Source organism: Pelodiscus sinensis, chromosome 19, assembly GCF_049634645.1.
Source record: "Pelodiscus sinensis isolate JC-2024 chromosome 19, ASM4963464v1, whole genome shotgun sequence".
NCBI lineage: Eukaryota > Metazoa > Chordata > Testudines > Trionychidae > Pelodiscus > Pelodiscus sinensis.
The window spans coordinates 11,167,023-11,191,914 of record NC_134729.1 but is presented as its reverse complement, the minus strand read 5'-3'; the positions used below and the strand labels follow the sequence as shown (position 1 = coordinate 11,191,914).

At 52.7% G+C, this 24,892-nt stretch overlaps 1 protein-coding gene across 1 annotated transcript in view; it reads left to right on the top strand.

Annotated features, from left to right (window-relative positions):
* The window catches only part of LOC112547214 (adhesion G protein-coupled receptor E3-like), a 57,787-nt gene that overhangs the window by 14,542 nt on the left and 18,353 nt on the right, over positions 1-24,892 (top strand). Inside the window, exons 6-17 of the mRNA XM_075902281.1 lie at positions 1,966-2,094; positions 6,347-6,475; positions 7,969-8,097; positions 10,150-10,305; positions 14,056-14,129; positions 16,047-16,145; positions 16,989-17,157; positions 17,627-17,746; positions 19,298-19,488; positions 20,890-21,057; positions 21,567-21,764; positions 24,065-24,297. Coding sequence (XP_075758396.1) covers positions 1,966-2,094; positions 6,347-6,475; positions 7,969-8,097; positions 10,150-10,305; positions 14,056-14,129; positions 16,047-16,145; positions 16,989-17,157; positions 17,627-17,746; positions 19,298-19,488; positions 20,890-21,057; positions 21,567-21,764; positions 24,065-24,297 — 1,795 coding nt within the window. The remainder of the gene's footprint in view (positions 1-1,965; positions 2,095-6,346; positions 6,476-7,968; positions 8,098-10,149; positions 10,306-14,055; positions 14,130-16,046; positions 16,146-16,988; positions 17,158-17,626; positions 17,747-19,297; positions 19,489-20,889; positions 21,058-21,566; positions 21,765-24,064; positions 24,298-24,892) is intronic.

Sequence of the window (24,892 nt, the reverse complement as noted above, 5' to 3'; positions counted from 1 at the left end):
ATCCCCCGGCGTCCTCCTCAATTGCGTCTGCCTTGACATCGTTCCCTGGCGTCTCCGGGGCGTGTCGCGCGGCAGTGACCTCACCAGCCTGCACTGGTTGGGCGATGCAGTCGGCACTCTCAGCACCCAGGGCCAACTGATCGCGGGCGTCCCTAACCCGTAGACCCTGCGCAGAGGTTTTGGTCGCTTCCCTGTGGGTCTCCTTGCCCGTGAATCCCCTCTCGCGGGCCTCCCCTAACTGCCCCTGTGTGTGGGGTTGCAGCACCCCGCTACAGGGAAGCCAAATGTAGTCCCCTGCCCATGTCCCTACACCACAGGCACCCTACCTGAGGCAGGTGGAGTGAACAAGTGACTCTCTATAGCTGCCTGTTTGGCTCTGTCCCAGACCCAGCTGTGGCCATGGGGAGGGAACCACAGACCCTCAGTGTGCGGTGCCCAGGTACAATAGTCCCCGACCAGTGTCCCCACCCCATGTCCCTTTGCTCAGGGCAAGTGGAGGCTCCATGGATCCTTCCAGCTGCCTGCATGGCTTACAATGGCCAGGCTTGGGCTCTGAGACCACCTCCCTCCCCCTGGGCCAGGTGGGGAGCCTGGGGACAGGGAAACAGGCGAGGGGCTCTTCTTGAGGCCCCTGCACCGTGGGCTGATGCGGAGGCGCTGCATGGCTCCCCCAATGGGCCAGGCTTCCTGCTGGCTTGGCTGTGGGGAGGCCTCAGAGGGGCAAAGTAGGGGGCAGCCCTGGCAGAAAATGGACATGCCAGGCTCATGCTCTTTCAAAAATGGGAGGCCTGTGGCCTTCCCCCCTGCCCTGTAGTTCCGGCATCACTGGTGCTGCCTGGAAAAGGGGAAGGAAGGGATTTAATCCTGCCTGACAATCTGGCCCTGAGCGAATCCGGGAACATCTAATGAAACTGGGGAGCAGCAGCGCAGGGTTGAACTAGGGGTGTCGGGTGTCTGGCTGAAGAGGGGCTCAGCACCAATGACCAGGCCATTAACAGTGCGGCTGTCGGCACAGCGGGGTGAGCGCAGGCTCCCCACTCAGCTCCTCACGGCTCCCAGGGAGGGAGGAAGGGCTGCGTAGAGTAGCCAGAGGGGATTTAGGAAGGCTCCACACCCAACCTCCACTCCAAGTTCTGGCTCCACGGATTCCACTGGCTGGGAACCAGGGCTAAAAGGAGGTGGGGAGGGGAGGCGCACGGAGCCTCCCGCTCGTCCTACACCTACCAGGCTACTTCATCTGCAGCCACAGACCCTAGCAGGGAGGAGCATTCACCGGGACAAGGCGGCAGATGGGGCAACGACCTAGATCTGCACTGTCCCAGACCCCAGGTGTCTGCTGGGCAGCAGCCTGAGCTGCTTGGCGGCCGCGCTGCTTTGTACCCCAGGCAGAGCCGGTGAGCTTGTGTGTGCCCAGGCGGGGAATCGCAGCTGTATCTGCATCGCCGACGGGGCCCGAAATGGGGGTAACACGGCGCCACGGACCCCTGTGGCGCTCTGTGAATGGAGACGAGCACCTGAGAGGTCCTGATGGCTGAACAGGAGAAGCTGACAGGGCTCCGCCCATCCGTGTGTCCCTACAACAATAGGAAAGCGCCTGCCTTCTCCCAGCCACCCCCCATCCTCCCACCAACAGAAGGCTCTGTTGTGCAGAGCTGAGCTCATCTGCATTCAGAGGAGTGCTAAGGACACCACCTGTACCAAGTTTCCACAGAGTCATTCCTGCCCCTGCAAGCCCGGCTTTGCACCAGTTCAGGGGAGCAGCACGTCACTGACCCAGCAGCGCAGTGCAATGGTGAGAGCTGGTTCATGCACGGGGCAAAGTGACTGATGCAAAAGCCCCCCAGCGCAGATGGAAAGATTTCCTCTGGATCCAATGGGGTTTGGGACAGTTTGTGGGGGCTGGGGCAGTACAACACTGGTGTCTTATCGTCACATCTGGCCAACCATATGAATTCTCCCTACCAGATATTGACGAATGTTCCCAAAACTCATCGCTCTGCGGCCCCAACTCGATCTGCAACAACACGCTGGGCAGTTACACCTGTCAGTGTCAGGATGGCTACAGTCAGTCTGGAACCCCATTCAGCTGCACAGGTAAGCATCTGACATATGGGATCCAGGTGAGGCTCTAGATATGAGAGGCTAATGCCAGGTCACCCCACAGTGGAGAGGTAGGTTCTGAGCAGCTCTGCTGGCCCGTCCAGGATTCTGTCTCTAAAGCTCTGACAGCTGCCGAGATTTCATGGGGATGGCACTGGGGCTCCTTCCCAGCCCGCTGAAATAGCTACAGGGTCAGCAGCCACGCAGCTCACTTCCTCCAGTGCTCTGCCCTCTAGCACCCATATCTGCCATGTGCATGGAGCTGACCCTCCTCCCCTGCCCTAGTGTCAGTGCCAAGGGCTGGCCCAGCCTCCCTGTGTCTGGCAGTCGCACACCGTGAGAGGGAGTGAAACCCGGTTCCTTCAGCCCTGGAACAATAATTTTGCTGATGGTTTGAAACTGCAACATTTTGGCCTTTTTCTTTCAAATGAGGTTTCATTGGGAAATTTAATTGTAACATTAACAAACACACTAATAGACGCCAGCCACTTCCCAAAAGAAATGGGGCATTGAAACCTCACGTTGGGGCGAAGGCTCGAACCCAGATTAACTCTTTGGGGTGTTTGTTTGAGAGAAACAACCCAAAAATTCCACTTTGGGCAGGGCCGCATTATGACTTTCGTCAGCACTAGGCACTTTTGCATTCCTGGGCCCCTTCCTCCATTAAAAAAATATTAAAAATTATTTTTATTATAACTGTAAATACTTCAACATTTTTTTTTCTGTTTTAGCCAAAATTTAATAGATTTTCCTGGGCCTTAAAAGTTTAATTTTTTTTCTGATGTGAGAAAAAAATTAAAACATTTTCTTCGACCCTAAAGTTCATTTTTTTTCTTCTGATTTTAAAAGAAATTAAAACGTTTTCTTGGGCCCCTAAAAGTATTATGGGCTCTAGGCACTGTGCCTACTGTGCCTAATGGATAAGTCAGCCCTGACCTTGGGTGGCCCAGGAACAAAATGCTCCTTGTTATTTTTATCCTGGTTTGGTAGCTACACTGAAAACCACCAGGATTTGCTCAGCTCTTCTCTGGCCACTGAAGATTTTTTATTATGCAAAAGATCCAAACCCTCTGTCACACTGTCCCTTCTGGCAGAGCTAACAGGCCGCGTCCGTTCCTGGGAGGTGCCACGAGACCAAAAACCTCTGAGCTTGGGCCAGGCCCCTATGTTCATCCCTGGGAAGGCACATGGGTGTGCAACTGTGTGAATGTAACAGAGGGGGATGTCTGCAGGGCAGCAGGGAGGTACAAGTTCCATCTCAAGCAGACACACCATCCCAGCAGGGTGGAGCTTGCATGGGACAAGGCAGCGGATGGGCCAGTGCCCTAGAACCGCCCTGTCCCACATCCCAGGCTTGTGCCAGGCAGCAGCCTGAGCTTCACGGTGACCTGAGCTGCTGTATGAAGGGAGACCAGTGTGTGAGAGGTGCTAAGTGACAGCCGAACACCATCCACTCCCATTGGTTGCAGGTGGAGCTTTCATAGCTCTGCCCCTCATAATGTGACCGTACAATAATGGAAAGCAGATCAGTAAACAGGATTGTGTCTGTTGCATATATGGGAAACTGAGGCTTCTGGAAGGGCAAAGACGTGGCAATGGTCACTGGGGGAGAGCTGGGGACAGAATCTAGGGGTACGTCTGGACTACAGAGTTTTGTCGACAGAAGTTTTGTCGACAGCTACTGTCGACAAACCTTCTGTTGACAAAGAGCGTCTAGACACATTCAGTTCTGTCGACAAAGCAGCTTGCTTTGTCGACATGGCAGTGTAGATGCAAGGACAGTTTACAGGCAATAACACCTTCTGTCGACAGAAGGCGTTATGCCTCGTAAAATGAGGTTTACCAGCGTCAACAAAACTGCTGAGTTCTGTCAACGTTATGTCGACAGGACTCAGCGGTAGTGTAGACACAGGTATAGTTTTGTCGACAAAACTGTAGTCTAGACACACCCTAGGAGTCCTGACTCATCAGCCCCTGTCTTTTACCAATAGGCCTTACTCCCCTCCTCAAGCTGGGGATAGAAATCCAGAGTCTAGCCTGTGACAATTCTGCTAGGACCCCATTCACCATCTACGTGTCCCACAGCCAGCAATCGAACCCAGGCATCCTGGCACCCGCTCCCCAGGCCACTAGCACTGCTGCCTCTTAGGGATGGGCAGCATATTGCAAACCTGCTGGGAACCAGATGCCAAATGCCAGCAGCTGGGACCCGGCTTTCCTCCCTCCCCCATCAAAAGACATTCTGTTGGGCAAAGCTGGGCCTTCTCCTGTCACAAACACTGACAAGTGTCTGCACGCAGCGGTCTGCCCTGCCTACATCCCATGGAAGTCCAGCTTTGCACCCAGTTCTGGGGAGGAGCACTTCGCTGCCCCAGCCGCACGGTGTAAAGGGCAGTGCCGGCTCTGGCACAGAGCAGAGCGACTGACCCTGAGGGCCCCTGCGGTGGGTGCTCAATGCCGTTGAGCTTACAAGGAAGGGGTTGCTCTGAGCACTAACCAAGGGCCATGGAGCTGTCCCAAGAGTGGGGGGCTGCCGCGAGTTCCACCCTGCTTTCCCGATAGACCCTGCCCCAGTCAAGCCAGAGGGGCGCTGAAATCCGACCTACTGCCTGTGGGGAGGCTGAATGTAGCCCCCTGCCCATGTCCCTACACCACATGCCCCCTACCTGAGGCAGGTGCAGTGAACCAGTGACTGGCTACAGCTGCCTGTTTGGCTCCGTCCCAGACCCGGCTGTGGCCGTGAGGAGGGAACCACAGACCCTCTGCCTGCTCACGGTGCGAGGTGACAGAGTCCAGCAGGCCCCGACCAGTGTCCCCAACAGTCTGGTGCGGCTCAGGGCAAGTGGACGCTCCATGGATCCTTCCAGCTGCCTGCATGGCTCTAACATTGGCCAGGCTTGGGCTCTGAGACCACCCCCTCCCCCTGGGCCAGGTGGGGAGCCTGGGGACAGGGAAACAGGCCAGGGGCTCTTCTTGAGGCCCCTGCACTGTGGGCTGATGCGGAGGCGCTGCATGGCTCCCCCAATGGGCCAGGCTTCCTGCTGGCTTGGCTGTGGGGAGGCCTCAGAGGGGGAAGGAGGAGGCAGCCCTGGCAGAAAATGGACATGCCAGGCTCATGCTCTTTCAAAAATGGGAGGCCTGTGGCCTCCCCCCCACGTAGTTCTGGGGTTACTGGCACTGCCTGGTAAAGGGGAAGGAAGGGATTTAATCCTGCCTGACAATCTGGCCCTGAGCAAATCCGGGAACATCTAATGAAACTGGGGAGCAGCAGCGCAGGGTTGAGCCAGGGGTGCCGGGTATCTGGCTGGGGAGGGGCCCTGGGGGTTCTGCTCAGCACCACTGACCAGGCCATTAACCGTGCAGCTGTTGGCACAGCGGGGTGAGCGCAGGCTCCCCACTCAGCTCCTCACGGCTCCCAGGGAGGGAGGAAGGGCTGCGTAGAGTAGCCAGAGGGGATTTAGGAAGGCTCCACACCCAGTCTCCTCTCCAAGTTCTGGCTCCACGGATCCCATTGGCTGGGAACCAGGGCTAACGGGAGCTGTGGGGGCGCGCATGGAGCCTCCCACTTGTCCTACACCTACCAGGTTACTTCATCTGCAGCCTCACGCCCTAGCAGGGAGGAGCAGTCACCTGGACTGCAGGTGCCTGCTGGGTAGCAGCCTGGGCCGCTTGGCGGACGGGCTGCTTTGTATCCCAGGCAGAGTCAGTGAGCTTGTCTGCCCAGGTTGGGAATCACAGCAGAAACTGCGGTGCCGATAACGCAGTCCCGCAGACCCCTGTGGTGCTGTGTGAATGGAGACAAGCACCTGAGAGGTCCTGATGGCTGAACAGGAGAAGCTGACAGGGCTCCGCCCATCCGCGTGTCCCTACAACAATAGGAAAGCGCCTGCCTTCTCCCAGCCACCCCCCAGCCTCCCACCATCACAAGGCTCTGTTGTGCAGAGCTGGGCCCATCTGCATTCTGTGGAGCCACCTGCACCAACTTTCCACAGCGTCACTGCTGCCCCTGCAAGCCCAGCTTTGCATCCAGTTCTGGGAAGCAGCACGTCACTGACCCAGCAGCGCAGTGCAATGGTGAGAGCTGGTTCATGCGCGGGGCAGAGTAACTGATGCAAAAGCCCCCCGGGCAGGTAGAAAGATTCCCACTGGATCCACTCTGGTTTGGGTCAGTGTTGGGGGGGGGGGGCAGTAGTACACTAGTGTCGTAGCATCACATACGGCCAACCATATAAATTCTTCCTACCAGATATTGACGAATGTTCCCGAGTCCCATCGCCCTGCGGCCCCAACTCCATCTGCAACAACACAGCGGGCAATTACACCTGCAGGTGTCAGGATGGCTACAACCAGTCTGGTACTCTATTCAACTGCACAGGTAAGCTTCTGACACAGGGGATCCAGGTGAGGCTCTAGATATGAGAGGCTAATGCTAGGTCACCCCACAATCGAGAGGTAGGTTCTGAGCAGCTCTGCTGGCCCAGCCCGGATTCTGTCTCTAAAGCTCTGACAGCTGCCAAGATTTCATGAGTGTGGTACTGGGGTTCCTTCCCCACCCACTGAAATAGCTACAGGATCAGCAGCCACGCAGCTCACTTCCTCCAGTGCTCTTCTCTCTAGCCCCCGTATCTGTTTTGTGCATGGAGCTGACCCTCTTCCCCTGCCCTAGTGTCAGTGCCAAAGGCTGGCCCAGCATCCCTGTGTGTGGGGGTTGCTCACCGTGAGAGGGCGTGAAACCTGGTTCCTTCAGCCATGGAGCAGCAGTGTCGCTGATGGTTTGAAATGGCAACATTTGGCCTTTTTTTTTTTCAAATGAGATTTCATTTGGAAATTTTACTGTCTTTAATTGTAACATAAGGAAGCACACTAATAGAAGCCAGCCACTTCCCAAAAGAAATGGGAAATTGAAACCTCACCTTAGGGCTAAGGCACAAACCTAGATTAACTCTTTGGGGTGTTTGTTTCAGAGAGAAAAGACCCAAAAATTTCACCTTGGGTTAACCAGGAACCAGTTCCTCCTTGTTATTTTTATCCTGGTTTGGTAACTAAATCTTTTAATTGTAACATAAACAAGGACACTAATAGAAGCCAGCCACTTCCCAAAAGTAAAGGGAAATTGAAACCTCACGTTGAGGTTACCAGGCTACTTCATCTGCAGCCACAGACCCTAGCAGGGAGGAGCATTCATCGGACAAGGCAGCGGATGGGCCAGCAACCTAGATCTGCCCTGTCCCAGATCCCAGGTGTCTGCTGGGCAGCAGCCTGAGCTGCTTGGCGGCCGTGCTGCTTTGTACCCCAGGCAGAGCCGGTGAGCTTGTGTGTGCGGGTAATCGCAGCTGTATCTGCAGTGCCGACGGGGCCCGAAATGGGGGTAACACGGCGCCGCAGACCCCTGTGGTGCTCTGTGAATGGAGACGAGCACCTGAGAGGTCCTGATGGCTGAACAGGACAAGCTGACAGGGCTCCGCCCATCTGTGTGTCCCTACAACAATAGGAAAGCGCCTGCCTTCTCCCAGCCACCCCCATCCTCTCTCAAGAGAAGGCTCTGTTGTGCAGAGCTGGGCCCATCTGCATTCAGAGGTGTGCTAAGGACACCACCTGTACCAAGTTTCCACAGAGTCATTGCTGCCCCTGCAAGCCCGGCTTTGCACCAGTTCAGGGGAGCAGCACGTCACTGACCCAGCAGCGCAGTGCAATGGTGAGAGCTGGTTCATGCACGGGGCAAAGTGACTGATGCAAAAGCCCCCCAGCGCAGATGGAAAGATTTCCTCTGGATCCAATGGGGTTTGGGACAGTTTGTGGGGGCTGGGGCAGTACAACACTGGTGTCTTATCGTCACATCTGGCCAACCATATGAATTCTCCCTACTAGATATTGACGAATGTTCCCAAAACTCATCACCCTGCGGCCCCAACTCCATCTGCAACAACACGCTGGGCAGTTACACCTGCCGGTGTCTGGATGGCTACATCCAGTCTGGAACCCCATTCAGCTGCACAGGTAAGCATCTGACATATGGGATCCAGGTGAGGCTCTAGATATGAGAGGCTAATGCCAGGTCACCCCACAGTGGAGAGGTAGGTTCTGAGCAGCTCTGCTGGCCCATCCAGGATTCTGTCTCTAAAGCTCTGACAGCTGCCGAGATTTCATTGGGATGGCACTGGGGCTCCTTCCCAGCCCGCTTAAATAGCTACAGGGTCAGCAGCCACGCAGCTCACTTCCTCCAGTGCTCTGCTCTCTAGCACCATATCTGCCATGTGCATGGAGCTGACCCTCCTCCCCTGCCCTAGTGTCAGTGCCAAGGGCTGGCCCAGCCTCTCTGTGTCCGGCAGTCACACACCGTGAGAGGGAGTGAAACCCGGTTCCTTCAGCCCTGGAACAGCAATGTTTCTGATGGTTTGAAAATGCAACATTTTGGCCTTTGTCTTTAAAATGGGAAATTTTACTGTCTTTGAATTGTAATATAAACAACCACAATAATAGAAGCCAGCCACTTCCCAAAAGAAATGGGAAATTGAAACCTCACCTTGGGGAGAAGGTTCGAACTGAGATTAACTCTTTGGGGTGTTTGTTTCAGAGAGAAAAGACCCAAAAATTCTAGGAACAAATTCCTCCTTGTTGTTTTTATCCTGGTTTGCTGACTGTACTGAAAACATCCAGGATTTGTCTTTTCTGGCCACTGAGTTTTGATTATGCAAAAGCTCCAATCCCTGTGTCACACTGTCCCTTCTGCCTGAGCTAACAGGCCAAGTCTGTTCCTGGGGGGCTCCATCAGATCAAAAACCTCTGTGCCTGGACCAGGCCCCTAGGTCCCGGACTTACTGTGTATGGCTACTGCCTGAGGCTGTCTGAGGTCTGTGCTTAATCTTATCCTCACTCGGGACACCACAGCACTATGGAACATGAAGCCAGCGTTGCCCCTGTGCACTCTGGTCCTTCTCTCAGATGCATTGCTGCGAGTCTGGCTGCACTTTCTGCAGGCCACCATCCGGTAGGTCCATCGGGGGGCTGTCAGTTTCCAGGCGGCCCTGCAGGAGAGTTTCCACCCTGAGGAGCACTAAGAGCTTCCCTGATCTGCCCCTCTGGGGGTTTGTGCCTCATTCCTCCCTCACGTCCTTCCACTTACCCCTCCCTAACTCCCCTTCCTGATAAAAAATAAAATACACGTATTTTCATGAACACAAACTCTCTTTATTTAACAAAACTGGGGGGGGGGGGAGAGGAATGAAACTCTGGTGAAACTGGGGAAAGGAAGCAGGAGAGGGGAGAACAGAGGGTGGGAGAGAGGAGGGGGAAAACTGAGAGGAGGGAGCTGGAAGGGGGAAGCAAGAGGAAGAAGGAGGGAAAGTTCAGGGCTCAGGGTTGGGGGTCTCGTCGGAGCAACTTGATTTTCGTGCAGACCTGCTCCTGAGTTCGCATGTGACCTTTGGTGGCCAGGCTGGCAGCTATCGTGCTATAGACGGCTGCATTTCTCCGTCTAGTGTGGAGATCATGGACGTTGGGGGCATCCCCCCCAACCTGAATAAGGTCCAGTATCTCCACTCTGGACTAGGAAGGCGCCCGCCTTCTCTGGGGTCTGGTTGGCTCCTGGGAGCTGGCAGACTGCTCCTGGGGTGCAGTGGAGGGTTGGCTGCCAGTGGCTTGCTAGCTCATGTTTTGGGGCCACTGGGTTAGGCGCAGTGACTGCTGGCTCTGGGCTGACAGGCTTGTTTACCTGAGCTTGCCACTGCTGGACTCAGGACACACATCCAGGCCGTGCAGCCCCTGTGACTTCAGGCTGCGGCTGGACCAGCGGCCACACTGGGAAATGGCAGGATGCTCTGCTAGAACATGTCAGATTGACTTGGGTATGATCAGACCCGGAGGGTTGGGCTAAAACCTGATTCAGATCCAGGGCTTAGCATGCAATGTAGACAGACATGCCATCTGTGTCTGGAACCAGCCCTATTGACACTGGGAGGGGAGGAGAGGGCAAACGGGACAACTGTCCTGGGGCCTGGAGCCTGTAAGTGCCTCTGTGATTAATAATTGATCCCCTGTCCTTCTGTTTAGATATTGATGAATGTTCTCAAAACTCATCGGTCTGTGGCCTTCGCAGCTCCTGCATCAACACCCCGGGGAGTTACAGCTGCCGGTGCTATCCAGGCCATTTTTCCCCTGGGGGGAACTCTTGGAAACCTGGCGACAACCACACCTTGAACTGCACAGGTACCAGTCGCGACATGCTGCCCTCCCTGGCAAAGCCACGGAATAGACACCAGGCCCTGACGGTCTCAAAGGCTGGGATGCGGGTGGTGCTCTCAGTGCTCTGTGCTTGAGAAGCTGCTCACAAACTGATGTGTGTGTAGCTAGGCCCTGGCATGTTTGTATGTTCTGTAGGCCCCAGGGGAGCCCACTGTGCCCATGTGATTTCTTTATATTACTGGAAGATTGACCCAGCGTTGCTTGGGACCTTAACTCAAACAATTTTTGTTTTTCTTCATTCAAATCATTGTTCTGGGGTAGAACTGGGGAGGAGGGGGGTCCGTCCACTGGCTGCCCGAAGGAGAGAGGACAATCCCTGCCCTCTCTCTGTGCAGCAGCTTGGGTCCAGGTGGGAAACGCCTGTCCATGGCTGCTTCAGCTGCAGCGGGCACAGCCAGGAGAAGGGTGCATCTACCCCAGCTGATGGACGGACAGACAAACTTTCTCCAATATATAGTAGAGAGCTGTCCCTTTCTCCACCCCTACTCTCTGCTGCCCAAATGGGGCTATAGCTGTCCCGGTTCCCATCTCTAGACTGGGGTCCTCGGTCCCCATATAACAGTCTGTGGCACCAGAGCCTTCATTTCTTTTTCGAGAGATGTCCCCAAGGGTGCTCCACATTAGGTCAGTAGAGGTACCCAGGGATTGCCATAGCATGGAGGCATGTTCCTATATTTACTGGAAGAGTGTTTTAAAAAAAAAAAGACTGAGAAACTAAGTGACTGGGCAACAAAATGGCAAATGAAATTCAGTGTTGATAAATGTAAAGTAAAGCACATTGGAAAAAATAATCCCAACGATACATACAATGGGATCAGGACTAATTTAGCTACAGCTACTCAAGAGAGAGATCTTGGCGTTGTTGTGGATCGTCCTCTGAAAACACCCACTCAGTGTGCAGCGACCGCCAAAACAGCAAATGGAATGTTAGGAATCATTAAAAAAGAGAGAGAGAATAAGAGCGAGATTTTCTTATTGCCTCTCTAGAAAACCATGGAACGTCCACATCCTGAATAGTGCATACAGATGTGGCCGCCTCATCTGAAGAAAGATATATTGGCATTGGAAAAGGTTCAGAAAGGGGAACAAAATTATTAGGGGTTTGAAACGGGTCCCATAAGAAGAGAGATTAAAAAGACTTGGAAAAGAAAAGAGGAGACTAAGGGGGAATATGATAGAGATCTATAAAATCATCACGGGTATGGAAAAAGTGAATAGGGAAAAGTTATTTACTTATTCCCACAAAATAAGAACTAGGGGTCACCAGATGAAATGAATAAGCAACAGGTTTAGAACAAACAAAAGGAAGGTTTTTTTTCCACTCAGCGCACAGCCAACCTGTGGAACTCCTTGCCAGGTGATGTTGTTAAGACTAGGACTTTAAGAGAATTCAAAAAAGAGCTAGATAAATGGAGGTTAGGTCCCTCAATGGCTATTAGCCAGGATGGGTAGGAATGGTGTCCTAATGTCTGGATATGGGTGACAGGAGAGGGATCACATGAAGATTACCTGGTGTGTTCTCTCCCTCTGCTACATCTGGCATTGGCCACCAGTTGCAACTGCTTTAGTGTATAAGGCCATAATTCAAAATGATCTGGACAAATTGGAGAAATGGTCTGAGGTAAACAGGATGAAGTTTAATAGAGACAAATGCAAAGTGCTCCACTTAGGAAGGAACAATCAGTTTCACACCTACAGAATGGGAAGCAACTGTCTAGGAAGGAGTATGGCAGAAAGGGCTCTAAGGGTTATGGTGGACCACAAACTAAATATGAGTCAACAGGGTGATGCTGTTGCCGAGAAAGCAAACATGAGTCTGGGATGCATTAACAGGTGTGTTGTGAGCAAGACAGAAGAAGTCATTCTTCTGCTCTACTCTGTGCTGGTTAGGCCTCCATTGGAGTATTGTGTCCAGTTCTGGGCACCGCATTTCAAGAAAGATATGGAGAAATTGGAGAGGGTCCAGAGAAGAGCAACAAGAATGATTAAAGGGTGTCATAAGGAGGAGGGAGAAAACTTGTTCATCTTGGCCTCTGAGGATAGAACAAGAAGCAATGGGCTTAAACTGAAGCAAGGGAAGTTTAGTTGGACATTAGGAAAAAGTTCCTAACTGTCAGGGTGGTCAAACACTGGAATAAATTGCTCAGGGAGGTTGTGGAATCTCCATCTCTGGAGATATTTAAGAGTAGGTTAGATAAATGTCTGTCAGGGATGGTCTAGACAGTATTTGGTCCTGCCATGAGGGCAGGGGACTGGACTCAATGATCTCTTGAGGTCCCTTCCAGTCCTAGTATTCTATGATTCTATGATTCTGTGATACAGAAAAAAACAACAAATGGTCTGGTAGCACTTTATAGACTAACAAAACATGGAGATGGTATCATGAGCTTTCTTGGGCCCGGCCCACTTCTTCAGATGACCAGAGTTACCTGAAGGAGTAAGTGCGACCAGACCATGTGTTGTTTTTTTCTGTAAGGGTATGTCTACACTTGCAGCCTAATTCGAAATAGGGCTGCAAATGTAGGCATTCGAAATAGAAAATCAAGCCTGGGATTTAAATATCCTGCACTTGATTTGCATCTTCCCGGCCGGGCGCCATTTTTTAAATTGACGAGCCCGGAATAACTGCCCGGGTTAACCTCATTGCAGGAGGAATAACCTCATTGCAGGAGGAATAACAGGTATTTCGAAATAGGGCTTTATTTCGAATGCCCTTTTCATTGCTGCGTGTACACGCAGGCAGTTATTCCGGGCTTGTCAATTTCAAAAATGGTGCCCGGCCGGAAAGATGCAAATCAAGTGTGGGGTATTTAAATCCCGGGCTTGATTTGCAATTTCAAATGCCTACATTTGCAGCCCTATTTCAAATTAGGCTGCAAGTGTAGACATACCCTAACAGATTAACTCAGTTACCCCTTGAAGCTGTCTAACTACAGGAAGGGAATAAACTAGGAGAAGAAACATATTCTAGTCTAAAATTTTTTTTAACCATCTACACCAAAATAGCAACAGCTGACTAACTGGTGGGAGAGAGGGGGAACTTGGCTCTAAAGGAGGATTACTTATCTAAAATGTAAAATGAGATAGGGAGCACTGCTGAGCTGAAGGCAGTAGAGAAGGAACTGAGGTGGGTGGACAGAGCTCATGCATGTGCAATGCCTGCCACCTAGGAGCACACAACTACAGACACCAGGGACACTGCTTTAAAAACTCTGATCAATAGCATTGGCACACTGACCTAATGTGACACAACCATGGGGACACTCATCTCGAAGAAAGTCTGTTACTGTTAAGGTGAATAACCCCCTCTTTCCACTTTACGTGAATCAATCGCATTCCAGGCATATCCCATTGTCCCAAGACAACCAAACCCTGTGTTAAGTTATGATAAGAGGAAGCTGCATAACGAATTTGGTGGTCCTAGCTCTTACCAGTTAGAGGGAGTTTCTGAACAAATGGACACACAGACAGATGCACAGACAGATAAACTCTTTCAAATCTATACTAGATGGGGAGAGTTGCCTCTGGAGTGGTGCCACCTTCTTGGACCCCATAAACCAAGTTCTTTAACCATTAGCATCAGCTCTGCCGTTGGTGGGGCTTTGCCGGGTTTCACTTCTGTGCCCAAAAGTGCCATGATACTTTGAATCTATTGTAAAGATTGGTCTGTTGTAAGAGAGACCCCCAACCCTGGCTTCCTGCTTCCTTTCCTAGAAAGAACCATCCGTGACCAGTTCAAGAGTCTGACAGGAGTTAATTTAGAAAGCCGGTGTGACACCAGCCAGAACGTATGTGTCGAGTGATTCCAGACTGCGGTAGGAGGGAAAAAGGGAGGGAATGGATGGGCAGCATGGGCATGCATGGAGTTAGTGCAATGCACTAAGGCAGTGTATCTGCTGTGACTGGGTTGGGCAGTGTGGATGGACAGAGATGGAGAGGATGGACTAGATCCGGTACCCAGAGAAGGGTGGAGAAAAACGAGTGGGTGGAGATGGAGAAGTTGGTGTTAAAGGGCTTATCCAGGGAGGCAGAGAGAATTGCAGGGCTAGGGAGGGGCTGGTCTTCATGCTCCTAGAAGAGGCAGGGCTTCAGGTGGAAGGGGTGAGGCTGAGACAGACAGCCCTCAGCACCGCTGGGACTGCACCATGTCCTCTCTCCCCCCAGCCAGCCCTCAGCACCGCTGGGACTGCACCATGTCCTCTCTCCCCCCAGCCAGGCCTCAGCACCGCTGGGACTGCACCATGTCCTCTCCCCCCAGCCAGCCCTTAGCACCGCTGGGACTCTACCATGTCCTCTCTCCCCCCAGCCAGGCCTCAGCACTGCTGGGACTGTACCATGTCCTCTCTCCCCCCAGCCAGCCCTCAGAGCTGCCCAGAGCATTCCACATGGTGCTCTGGCAGAGATTTAAAGGGCCTAGGGCTCCAGCTGCTGTCTCTGCTGCTGTAGCTGCAGCTAGGAGCTCCAGGCCCTTCTGTATCTCCTGGCCCCAGGGCAGTTGCCCCCTTTGTCCTTCTCCCCCATTGGCAGGCCTGGGTTCATCCCTTCACCCTCCCACTTCCCTTGTCCCTCTCACATTCACAGAGAACAGCAACACCCGAACGCCGGAGATGCAAACAATTCAGTGTTTATTAGGGGTAGCTCCCAGCAAGCACAAATCCACTTTCCTTTTTCCTTTCTTCCTTTGTCTTCCAACTTACTTCCTGTTTCCTCCTGACTTTCATAGTCATATTTTCAGCTATACCTTAACCAATCATTTTATTGAAATTTAACTAACCAGCCCTAACATATTGGAACATGATTATCTAACTAATTTATCCACTGCCTTAAGTGGTTTATACCCAGCAAAATTAATTGTATAATAGACAGAAACCATCAAAGAACCAGACACGCCTCATAAATAAATGAGAAACGGGGAGCATAATGACAAAACAGTAAAGAACTGAGGATTTCACAGCCCTAAGTACTGATAAGTGGCTCCTTGCCAGACAAAGCTACTAGCCTGTGTTTTCTTTGAGCCTTTCAGGCTCTTCCCTCTATCTGGAGGCGATGGGTTGGATCTCCTTTCTTACAGCCCCAAGCTGCTTTGTTTCAGTGTGACTGGTGGGGATGAGTGAGGAGGTGACTGTAGGTTTCCCAGTTTATGGCTGTGCCTGTTGCTTAGCCGAAAGCCTTCACTTAAGAACAAGGCCAGAGACTCTCACAGTGAGAGAAGCCCCACACAAAGGCAGATTGCGACTTTGATTCTTTGTTTTTATACTTCTATAACTAGCTAAGTAACCAGGATACCCCCACATCCTTATAGTATCGGCCTTTGCAGGTTGGTCTGAATCTCAGTATCCTAAGAGATGGGTGGATGGTTGCCAGTCACCTGAACACTAGGTTGAAAAGGGACCTGCCCCGGCCTGGTGATTATGAGTGAGGGCAGGGAGAGAGTGAGCGATTGGGGGGGGGGGAGCAGGACAGTGCCTTGGACAAGGAGGGGGCTGGGTGTTTGGTTTTGTTTGGTCAGAAAGGTGGCAGCCCTCACTGAATGGAGAAATAGCCAGAGCTACCTAGAGAGGCTGGGGAGAAGGATACAGTACATGGAGAGGGACAGAACAGGTTCCTGGACGTGGCCACCTGTCATTCTTCTTCCCTCCCCCCCAGTACAGCAGGTCGGTAAATATGTTATGGAACTCACTCCTTTTTCCATGATTCACCTGCAGGGAAACCAGAAAAGCAACCCATTTTGCACCTTAATAGAAGGTATCTTAAAGACACAGTCTTCTGCATTTGGAAATGGAAGCAACCCAGTATCACTTCAGGTCAGAGGCTCTGTGCCTGCATTTGCCATTCCCTGCCTTCCCCCCACGGAGGAAAGGAACCCCCCTTTATGCCCATCTGCTTGGACCAGTCTCCAGACTCTTCCTTGTGAAGATGAACATGTCACCAAAAACAAGGCTTAGCTGCCTTTGCTATAGAGGAGTTGACTGAAGCCAACAGCGAGTGGGATTTCAGCTGCCAGCCAAGTGTGGGTGGTGAATGTCTTGGGGTGAAGGGAACGAGGCAGTGTCTGGTACCTGGGTGGGCAGCGTGGGAGCTATGTGGAGTGCAGAGCCAGATAATAAGTGCTTGGAGGGCCCTGGGACCTGCCTACCATCACCCATCCATGTACGCAGTTGTACCTGCCCTGGGATGTTCTGTGAGTAGGGAGGTTCCCAAGAACTAGGGGTCACCAAATGAAATGAATAAATAATAAATTTAAAACAAACAAATGGAAGTTTTTCTTCACACAGCGGAGTGTCAATCTGTGGAACTTCTTGCCAGAGGATGTTGTGAAGACTGAGACTATAACAGAGTTCGAAAAAGAGCTAGATAGATTTGTGGAGGACGGGTCTGTCAATGGCTAGTAGCCAGGATGGGCAGGAGTGGTGCCCCAGCCTCTCTCTGTCAGAAGCTGGGAATGGGCTACAGGGGATGGATCACTTGTTGTGAGGCACCTGGCATTGGCCCTTCAGAACACAGGATACAGGTCAAGATGGAGTTTTCATCTAACCCAGTCTGGCCATTCTTACCTTTCTCCTGTCTTGTTATGGATCCATGGGACCATCTCTCTGTTAGCCAGGAGGCTGCTGTTTGACACAGGATGTCTTCTTTTTGCATCCCAGGAAGCCACTGCCTCTTTCAATTCATTTGTTGGTAGCATTACCGAGTTGCCACCCAAGGAGAAGGCCTTGGCTGCCAAAGTCATTCTGAAGAGCGTGGAATCGGTCGCCTTTGAAGCTGCTCTGGCAAGTCCCACGAACCAGTCAGAGCCCATCAAAACTGAGAACATGAGTAAGAAAAAGGAACCCTCACCCCCTACACAGCTCTGAGTAGCACCCTAGCTAGTCTCTGCGGTGCAGGGTTCTAGAGCGCTGGGTTAAAGCATAAGGGATCCAGGTGCTGTGCCGTTCCTGCTCGCTTGAAGCTTATGTTTTCCTGTCTGTGAAATGGGGGCATGAACCCTTTGTGCTGCTAGGGGCAGGTGCAGTCTCTTGCTGCATGTGCCTCTGGTGCCCAGCACAAGGAAGCTCTGAGCTCAGCGAGGAGTAGGATTGGAGCAGTGGCTGTGAGCCGCGGTTCATTGTGCTGCACAAAAGTAAGAATAGTCCAGGCTCCTGCTTCTGTTCTTGCCTCTGCTGCCTTCACTGCAGCGTCGCTCTCCTGATGTCCGTGGCGTGTCTCCTTGGAGGAGATTTGGCTCCACGCTAAAGGGGGGTTGTTTTCAAAGCATCTTGGTGAAGAACTTGTCCTTCTGTCCCAGCCATCGCAGCCAAGGCCATTAAGGATAACTGCAGCAGTCAAGGGGAGAGTATCTCACTGAATGCAAAAAACGAATCGATGGCCATTGACTGCACCACGGTCGTCGGCTCCGATAGCTCAGGTACCAACTAGAAGCCAGCTGGGAGGCCAGATCTTCCAGGGCTACAGAGGGACCTTAAAGCAGCCCCAACAGACTCCCCAGGGGACCTTGCAGGCCCCTATGCCGGGTGTGTGTGAAGGGTACGAAAGCGCCTTCCCATAGTCCTCCATGGGACTGACTCTGGCTGGCCAGGAGAAGGCAGGAGTTGTTCATAGTCCTGGCTCTTGCTGCCCTCCCCTCCCCTGGAAAATGCTTCAGCCAGCCAAGGGAAGGCTGGGGCTGTTTTTCCCACTCTCCCTGAGGAGTGAAGATGGGGGTGGGAAATCAAGCCCAGCTTCCCCAGTCATCTGGGACCATAGATGGTGGGGTCCACATTTTGCAAAAAACACACGCGCACCCACAGAAATTCCTGCACACGGGCCTGCTTTGGGCCGCTTTACACCAGCCTCTTGTGCAGGGCTTAGTGTGTAATATAAGTCCTGGGGCTCATTTCTATAACTGGTGCAGCAGGCCCAGAGGTGCTGGGACCAAGGGGGCTGACAGACTTGCCTGCCCCTGGGCAAGATGGAAGAGGGCCCAGCTCCAAGCCCCTGGGAAGAGCAAGGCCTTCGGAGGAAGGAGTGGGGCAGGAGGCAGCCAGCCCTCAGTGTTGCCTGGAGCGCAGCAGCACTCCCTCCTGTCCCAGCAGCCCTCAGAACCGCCCGGAGTGCACTGCACAGCATGATGGCGGCGATTTAAATAGTCCAGGGGTCCTGCCTCCACCGCTCCACCACCACATTCTGAATTGCCCGGCCCTGGGCAACTGCTGGCAGGCTTCCCTGGCGCAAATTAAGCACAGCCCTTGTGGCTTCCCCCATGCCGAGGGCACGTCAGGGCCGGAGAGTTCCCACAGACCAGGATGGGGATGGATTTTCTGGGACTAAAGGAAGCAGAGCCGGAGTGCTGAGTCCTGGTTGGCCAGGCTCCTAGGAGGAAGTGCTGCTGGTTGGCTAGTGCAGGACAGCCTGGGAGTCTAGTCCCAGTTTTGCCAGTGATGCTCTGTGCACCCTTAGGGAAGCCGTTCCATCCCCCCGAACCTGCATCCTTCTGCTCTTGGCTGTGCCCATCAGACAAGTCTTCCAGCTCTTTGCGGTGCAAAGGGCCTGGGGCACAGGGGCTGTGTCTCCACTGTCAGGTTTTTGCAGATAAGGAATTCCAAAAAATGCTCATTAGCATTTCTCATGCGTTCATTGGCATATTCTCTTCCAATCCTTTTTGCCAAAGATGTTTTTATGGAAAAAAATGCAGTGTAGACGGGGCCATTTTGTGCAAAAAAACCCTTTTGTGCAAGAACCATTATTCCCCAAAAAATCAGGTTTACAGGCTCTTGCACAAAAGGGTTTTGGGTTTTTTTGCACAAAATGGCCGTGTCTACACTGCATTTTCACAAAAAGGATGGGAAGAGAATATGCAAATGAGAGCATGAGACTTGCTAAACAGTGCTTAATTTGCATTTCCTCTTCTGCAAACTCCTGACAGTGTAGATGTAGCCAGGCTGTTCAGAAATCACCTCTTGTTCCTTTGCTCCTGCAGGCACTGGAGCCGTCGTCTTCATAGTGTACGACAAGCTGGAGTCCGTCCTAAAGGACAGTGTCAGCGATCAAAGACCGATAGGTGCTGAGAGACTGGGAGATGTTACCCTGAATTCCAAAGTAGTGAGTGGGACCATTGGGGAAAGCAGAAACCTCTCCAGACCTTTCCACTTCACCTTGGAGCATAAACAGGTGACGGGCAGCAGAGGCGATATGGGGGGGCACAAGGGGTCACACACCCCTGTGGTGGGAGGGGCAAGGGTCTAGACAGCAACTGGGGGAGGGGAGCGGGATTAGTGAGTGGGCCTGGAGCTCACAGCAGGGGCCTGTTCCACCCCCACTCACAGGCAGCAGTGGGGGAAGCAGGGCAATGCAGCCCCAGCTCACTCTGCTCTCCCAGCACATTGCTCAGGGGAGGGGCGGGACTGCCCCGTACTCAGTGGTGGGAGGAGCAGAGTGAGCTGGGGCCATGTTGTTCTGCTTCACCCCCCCCCCCCCGTCGCTGCCAGTAAGTGTAGGGGGGACAGACCACTGCTGCCCACTCCAGCCCCTAGCTGTACTACTGGGGGGATAGCTCAGTGGTTTGAGCATTCGCCTGCTAAACCCGGGGCTGTGAGTTCAATCCTTGCAGAAGCCATTTAGGGCTTTGGGGCAAAAATTTGCTAGTGATGGTACTTGGTCCTGCTGTGAAGGTAGGGGACTGGACTCAGTGACCTTTCAAAGTCCCTTCCAGCTCTAGGAGATAGGCAATCTCTGGTATTATTTACTGCCCCTGGTCTGCCTCAATGGGGGGGGGGAGGGGCATCTGCAGAGCAAGTGTGGGGAAGAGGTGGGATGCTGATGGAGCAAGGGTGAGATCAGGGGAGGGAAGGGAGCCTGGGGTAGACAAGATTTGTCCCTGCCCTTCCCCAGGCTGGGGGTGGGTGTCCTCCCAAATACTCCCTCACCAGTTGCCCCCGAATGGCAGCCACATCCCTGCTAGAAACAGAAGTAGGCCTGTTTTTTCCCGGCCACCTGCCTCTTTCTTGCCCGTTAACGCTGCCATCTTCTTCTAGTTGGCCTCACTGCAGAATGTCCCCAGACACCAGGGGACGGGCCCTCCTCCAAGTTCTCCCCTCACCATCCCCAGCAGCATGGACCTGCCATAAATTGTAGAGCGGCACCCCTCCTCCAGTCCAACCCAGCCTCACTGGAGCTGCCTCAGCCTGCAGAGAGGAACCTTGCACCAAGGCCAAAGTTGCTGTGGATCTGGAGGACTGGGGAGAGCCCTCTCTCCTGGGGGAGCCTGTACTCAAACCCCTCATCCCCAGCCCCATGCCAGAGCCTGCACCTTCAGCCTGAGCCTCCTCTCAGTTCAAATTTCTTGATTTCTCCACCACCACCCGAATATCCGTGTGCAAACAACATTTTATGTGCTCCAATACTGAGGTGACACATCTTCCTATAGGTGACAGAACAAAATTCATTCTTCCCCGGACATAAAAGATTAAGGCCACACAGGTCTCAAACTTTGTGTCAAACTCTGGATTCTCCTTGAGTATGAGCTAAACTAGTGTGTGGTGCTGACATTGTTGCTGCAATTTCTGTTCCCAGCCAAAGAATAACAAAGAGACGGTCTGTGTTTTCTGGGATGTCGTTAGCGACAAAGGCACCTGGTCCACAGAGGGCTGCGAACTGCTCAGTGCAAACAACACACACACCACCTGCGCCTGTAACCATATGTCCAGCTTTGCTGTCCTGATGGGCAGGAATGTCAGCCAGGTATTTCAAGCATCTGCCGAAGCTCCCAACCCACGTGTAGCAAGCTGGGGTTGCATTCGCCCAGAGAAAAACCCGCAGGGATTTGGGAGAGTGCACCTGAGCCATTGGACACCCAAACTGCAGGCCTGCGGCACGGAAAGGAAAGGAGCGATGTCTCGTGCTGTGAATTGTTCCAATGGCTGGAGCCAGCCGCTAGTCATGATCCCCTGCACTTGGCCAGCTTGTTAGACGTCCTATAGACTGGCTAGTGTCCTGTGCAATGCAATATTTGCTCCAATCTGTTCGCAGTCATTATGAGATCCAGAAAACCACGTAGTTGCCTGGGGCTGCAAACTCCAGACCTGCGCTGTTGTGCCTCTGTGTTTTCTAGTGGAAGGGGCAGGGCATGGAGGGGATCCCCACCAATGGAGCTGGAGCTCCGATTGCCATGGGAAACTATCCGGGTATTTCAGAGTCTGTTCCTACAGCGCGATTTGCAAGATTTTCTCTGGCTTTACTTTTCCCTTTAGCAGGAAGACGGCTCCTTGAGCATCATCACCCACGTGGGCCTGTCCTTCTCCCTGCTGTGCCTCTTCCTCGCCATCCTCACCTTCCTCCTGTGCCGCTCCATCCGCAACGTCAGCACCTCCCTCCACCTGCAGCTCTGCCTCTGCCTCTTCGTGGCCGACCTGCTCTTCCTCACCGGGATGGACACAGTCAAGGATAAGGTTGGGAAATCATCCCAAATGCACCCCTCCCCCACTTTTCTCTGTCTTGCCTGTTTAGATTGTAAGTTCTTCAGAGCAGGAACAATCTTCAAAGGTTCGTCTACACTGCAGCTGGGGGGCGGGAGGGTGCCTCACGGAGTGGGCCAACAGTTCATGGTACCTGAGCGCCTGGCCTGAACTTCTGCCTGAGGGGCTCATGTTCCCAGATACAGTGTAAACACCCCCTGGCTGTGTGGTTGTACAGTGCTGAGCACCAGGGCTCCTGGAACTTGGTTGGGGACCTGGGATGTGTCTGTAATGAAATAACGAGGGGGAATGTGGTGCACGTGAAACTCCTGCCTTGGGAGATGGGGAAGAGGGAGCCTGGAGGACCAGACAGACCCTCCCAAGAGATAATGGGGGTTGAGGGCAGGACAGCAAATAAGGGACGATGGAATCGGTGCAAGCTCTGTGGGTTCTCTGCAAGGTGGCTGTTTTGGGAGAGCGGGCGGGACTCCTGGGTGGGGCAGGGAGGGGCAGAGGAGTAATTCATGGATTCCAAGTACTTTCCCCTCAGTCCCTATCATTAGGGGAACAGGAAGAAAAACAAGCAGCATTCTGGTGCACATGGCTACCCCCTCCCCCCGCTGTCCCAAAATGGCACCCTCGATGCTCTGGGGCTGGAGCACCCAGGGAAAAAACCATAGTGGGTCCTCAACACCCACCGGCAGGCTCCACAGATTAGCACCTCCGGCCTGCCAGATCAGCTGTCCAGTGGCAGGCAGGAGGCACTTGTGGGGAGGGACAGGACGAGGCAGAGGTGGAGTAGGGGTAGAGCCTGAGGTAGAACAGGGGTTGAGCACCCCTGGAAAATAAACACTCAGCACCTCTGAGGGACAAGGGCAGGGGAGGGACAGGAAGAGGTGGAGCATTTTGTGGCAGAGGTGGAGTAGGAGCGGGGCCTAGGGCAGCACAGGGGTCTAGCTGTCCTGGGGAAATAAAAACTGGTAGGGGTGAGACTCAGGCGAGAGCCGGAAGTGGAACACAGAGTGTGGCCTGAGGCCAGGCAGGTGGGGTCTCACAGGGAGCACGAGAGGAGCGTGGGCGGATGGCGCAGGGAGTTTGCTGGAGGGATGGAGGCGCACACAGAACTGCTGGTGTGGGCAGGGCATTCAGACTGAGAGCCAAGGCACGTGCGATGTACCAGTCCTAAATCGGGGGGGTGGTGTTACCTCTGGGACCCTGCACATGCCTGGTAGTATTGTGTCCAAAACAAATGAAATGGTGCAGATTCAGATCTTGCTTATGCTAGCTTGACACCACTGGCCTCCGTGGAGATACCCCAGGTTTACACCAGCATCAGTGAAATCAGAGTCTGGCTCCAGAGTTTCAGAATCTCTGGGCTTTGGCTCCCCGGCCGTAAGAGGGACCCTGGACTAGAAAACAGCTCTGTGAGCCGCGACCACAAACAGCTGAAGCTGCACTTTCGGGCGGATGCTCGTTTCCCACTGTGAAAAAGTTCCCTTGGCCCACAGGTGGAATCCACACAGCCGTCAATGGGCGCTGGCTTTCGGGGGGAGGACAGTGTGTATGCTGAAATGAGTGCGTCCCTGGTTTACTTCAAACACTCCTCGCCCAGAGTGTTGACCAGAGCAAATATTGAAGCAAAATACAGGACTATGTAGCACTTTAAAGACTAACAAGATGGTTTATTAGATGATGAGCTTTCGTGGGCCAGACCCACTTCCTCAGATCAAGTAGTGGAAGAAAGTTGTCACAACCATATATACCAAAGGATACAATTAAAAAAAAATAAAAAATGAACACATATGAAAAGGACAAATCACATTTCAGAACAGGAGGGGGATTCGGGGGGGGAGTGGGAGGAAGGAAGGTAAGTGTCTGTGAATTAATTATATTAGAGGTGGGGAGAGTTAGATGTCTGTGAGCTAATTGTATTACAGGTGATAATTGGGGAAGCTATCTTGGTAATGGGTAAGATAGTTAGAGCCTTTGTTCATTCCTTCCCGGAGAGTGTCGAATTTTAACATGAATGTTAGTCTTTAAAGTGCTACATAGTCCTGCATTTTGCTTCACCTACACCAGACTAACACGGCTACATTCCTATTACTAGAGCAAATATTGTAATTCAATATCCAACATGTGTGCAACACCCCTGCCCTCTGCTGGGTGGGGTCAGAATTGCCACAATTATTCTATCACAGGCCTGCACAACATACGGCCCGAACATCAAATAACTGTTGCTTTCACTGCCATAATGAGCTACATGCCAGAGTTGCTGAGTTCTCTGTCACCTCCAGGGCTGTGCGGTCATTGCTGGCTTGCTACACTACGTCTACCTGGCCTCCTTCACCTGGATGTTCCTGGAGGGGCTGCACCTCTTCCTCACTGTCAGGAACCTGAAGGTGGTGAATTATACCAGTGCCAGCCGGTTCAAGAAGAGATACATGTACCCGTTCGGCTACGGATTCCCAGCTCTGATCGTGGCTATTTCTGCTGCAGCAAATTCTGAAGGTTACAAAAATTCCCAGCGGTAAGTGCCGCATCCATCCCCGGGGTAGAGCAGGTATCTCTCAACTTATCTGATGAATTTCAGAGAGCAAATGTATTCTGCAATACCTGCCTCTTCAGATGTTTTACACAACACCCAGTCAACCTGTGGAACTCCTTGCAGAGGACTTTGTGAAGGGCCAGAGTTTAACAAGGCTAAAAAACCTGCCTATAAATTCATGGAGGGAATGTCCATCAATGGCTATTAGCCAAGATGGGTAGGGATGATGTACCCAGCCTCTATTCCTTGGAAGCTACAAATGGGTGACAGGGGATGGATCACTTGAGGATTCCCTGTTCTGTTCCTTCCCTCTGAGGCATCTGGCATTGGCCACTGTCCAGACAGGATACTGGGCTAGATGGTACGACCATCAGTCCAGTGTGGTCGTTCTTATGTTCTTACAAAACTAGTTTCTCTAAGCTAGGTTTATGAGACTGACATAAAGGGAAGCAGGCAGCGTTCACCCTGCCCAAGAAAAGAGATGCCAGACTTGCAGGGAAGACAAAACGTATTTGTGTACATACGAATGTATTCTGCTTTTACATGTCTAGCTGCCAGTGGCCAGGCCATAAGGTTG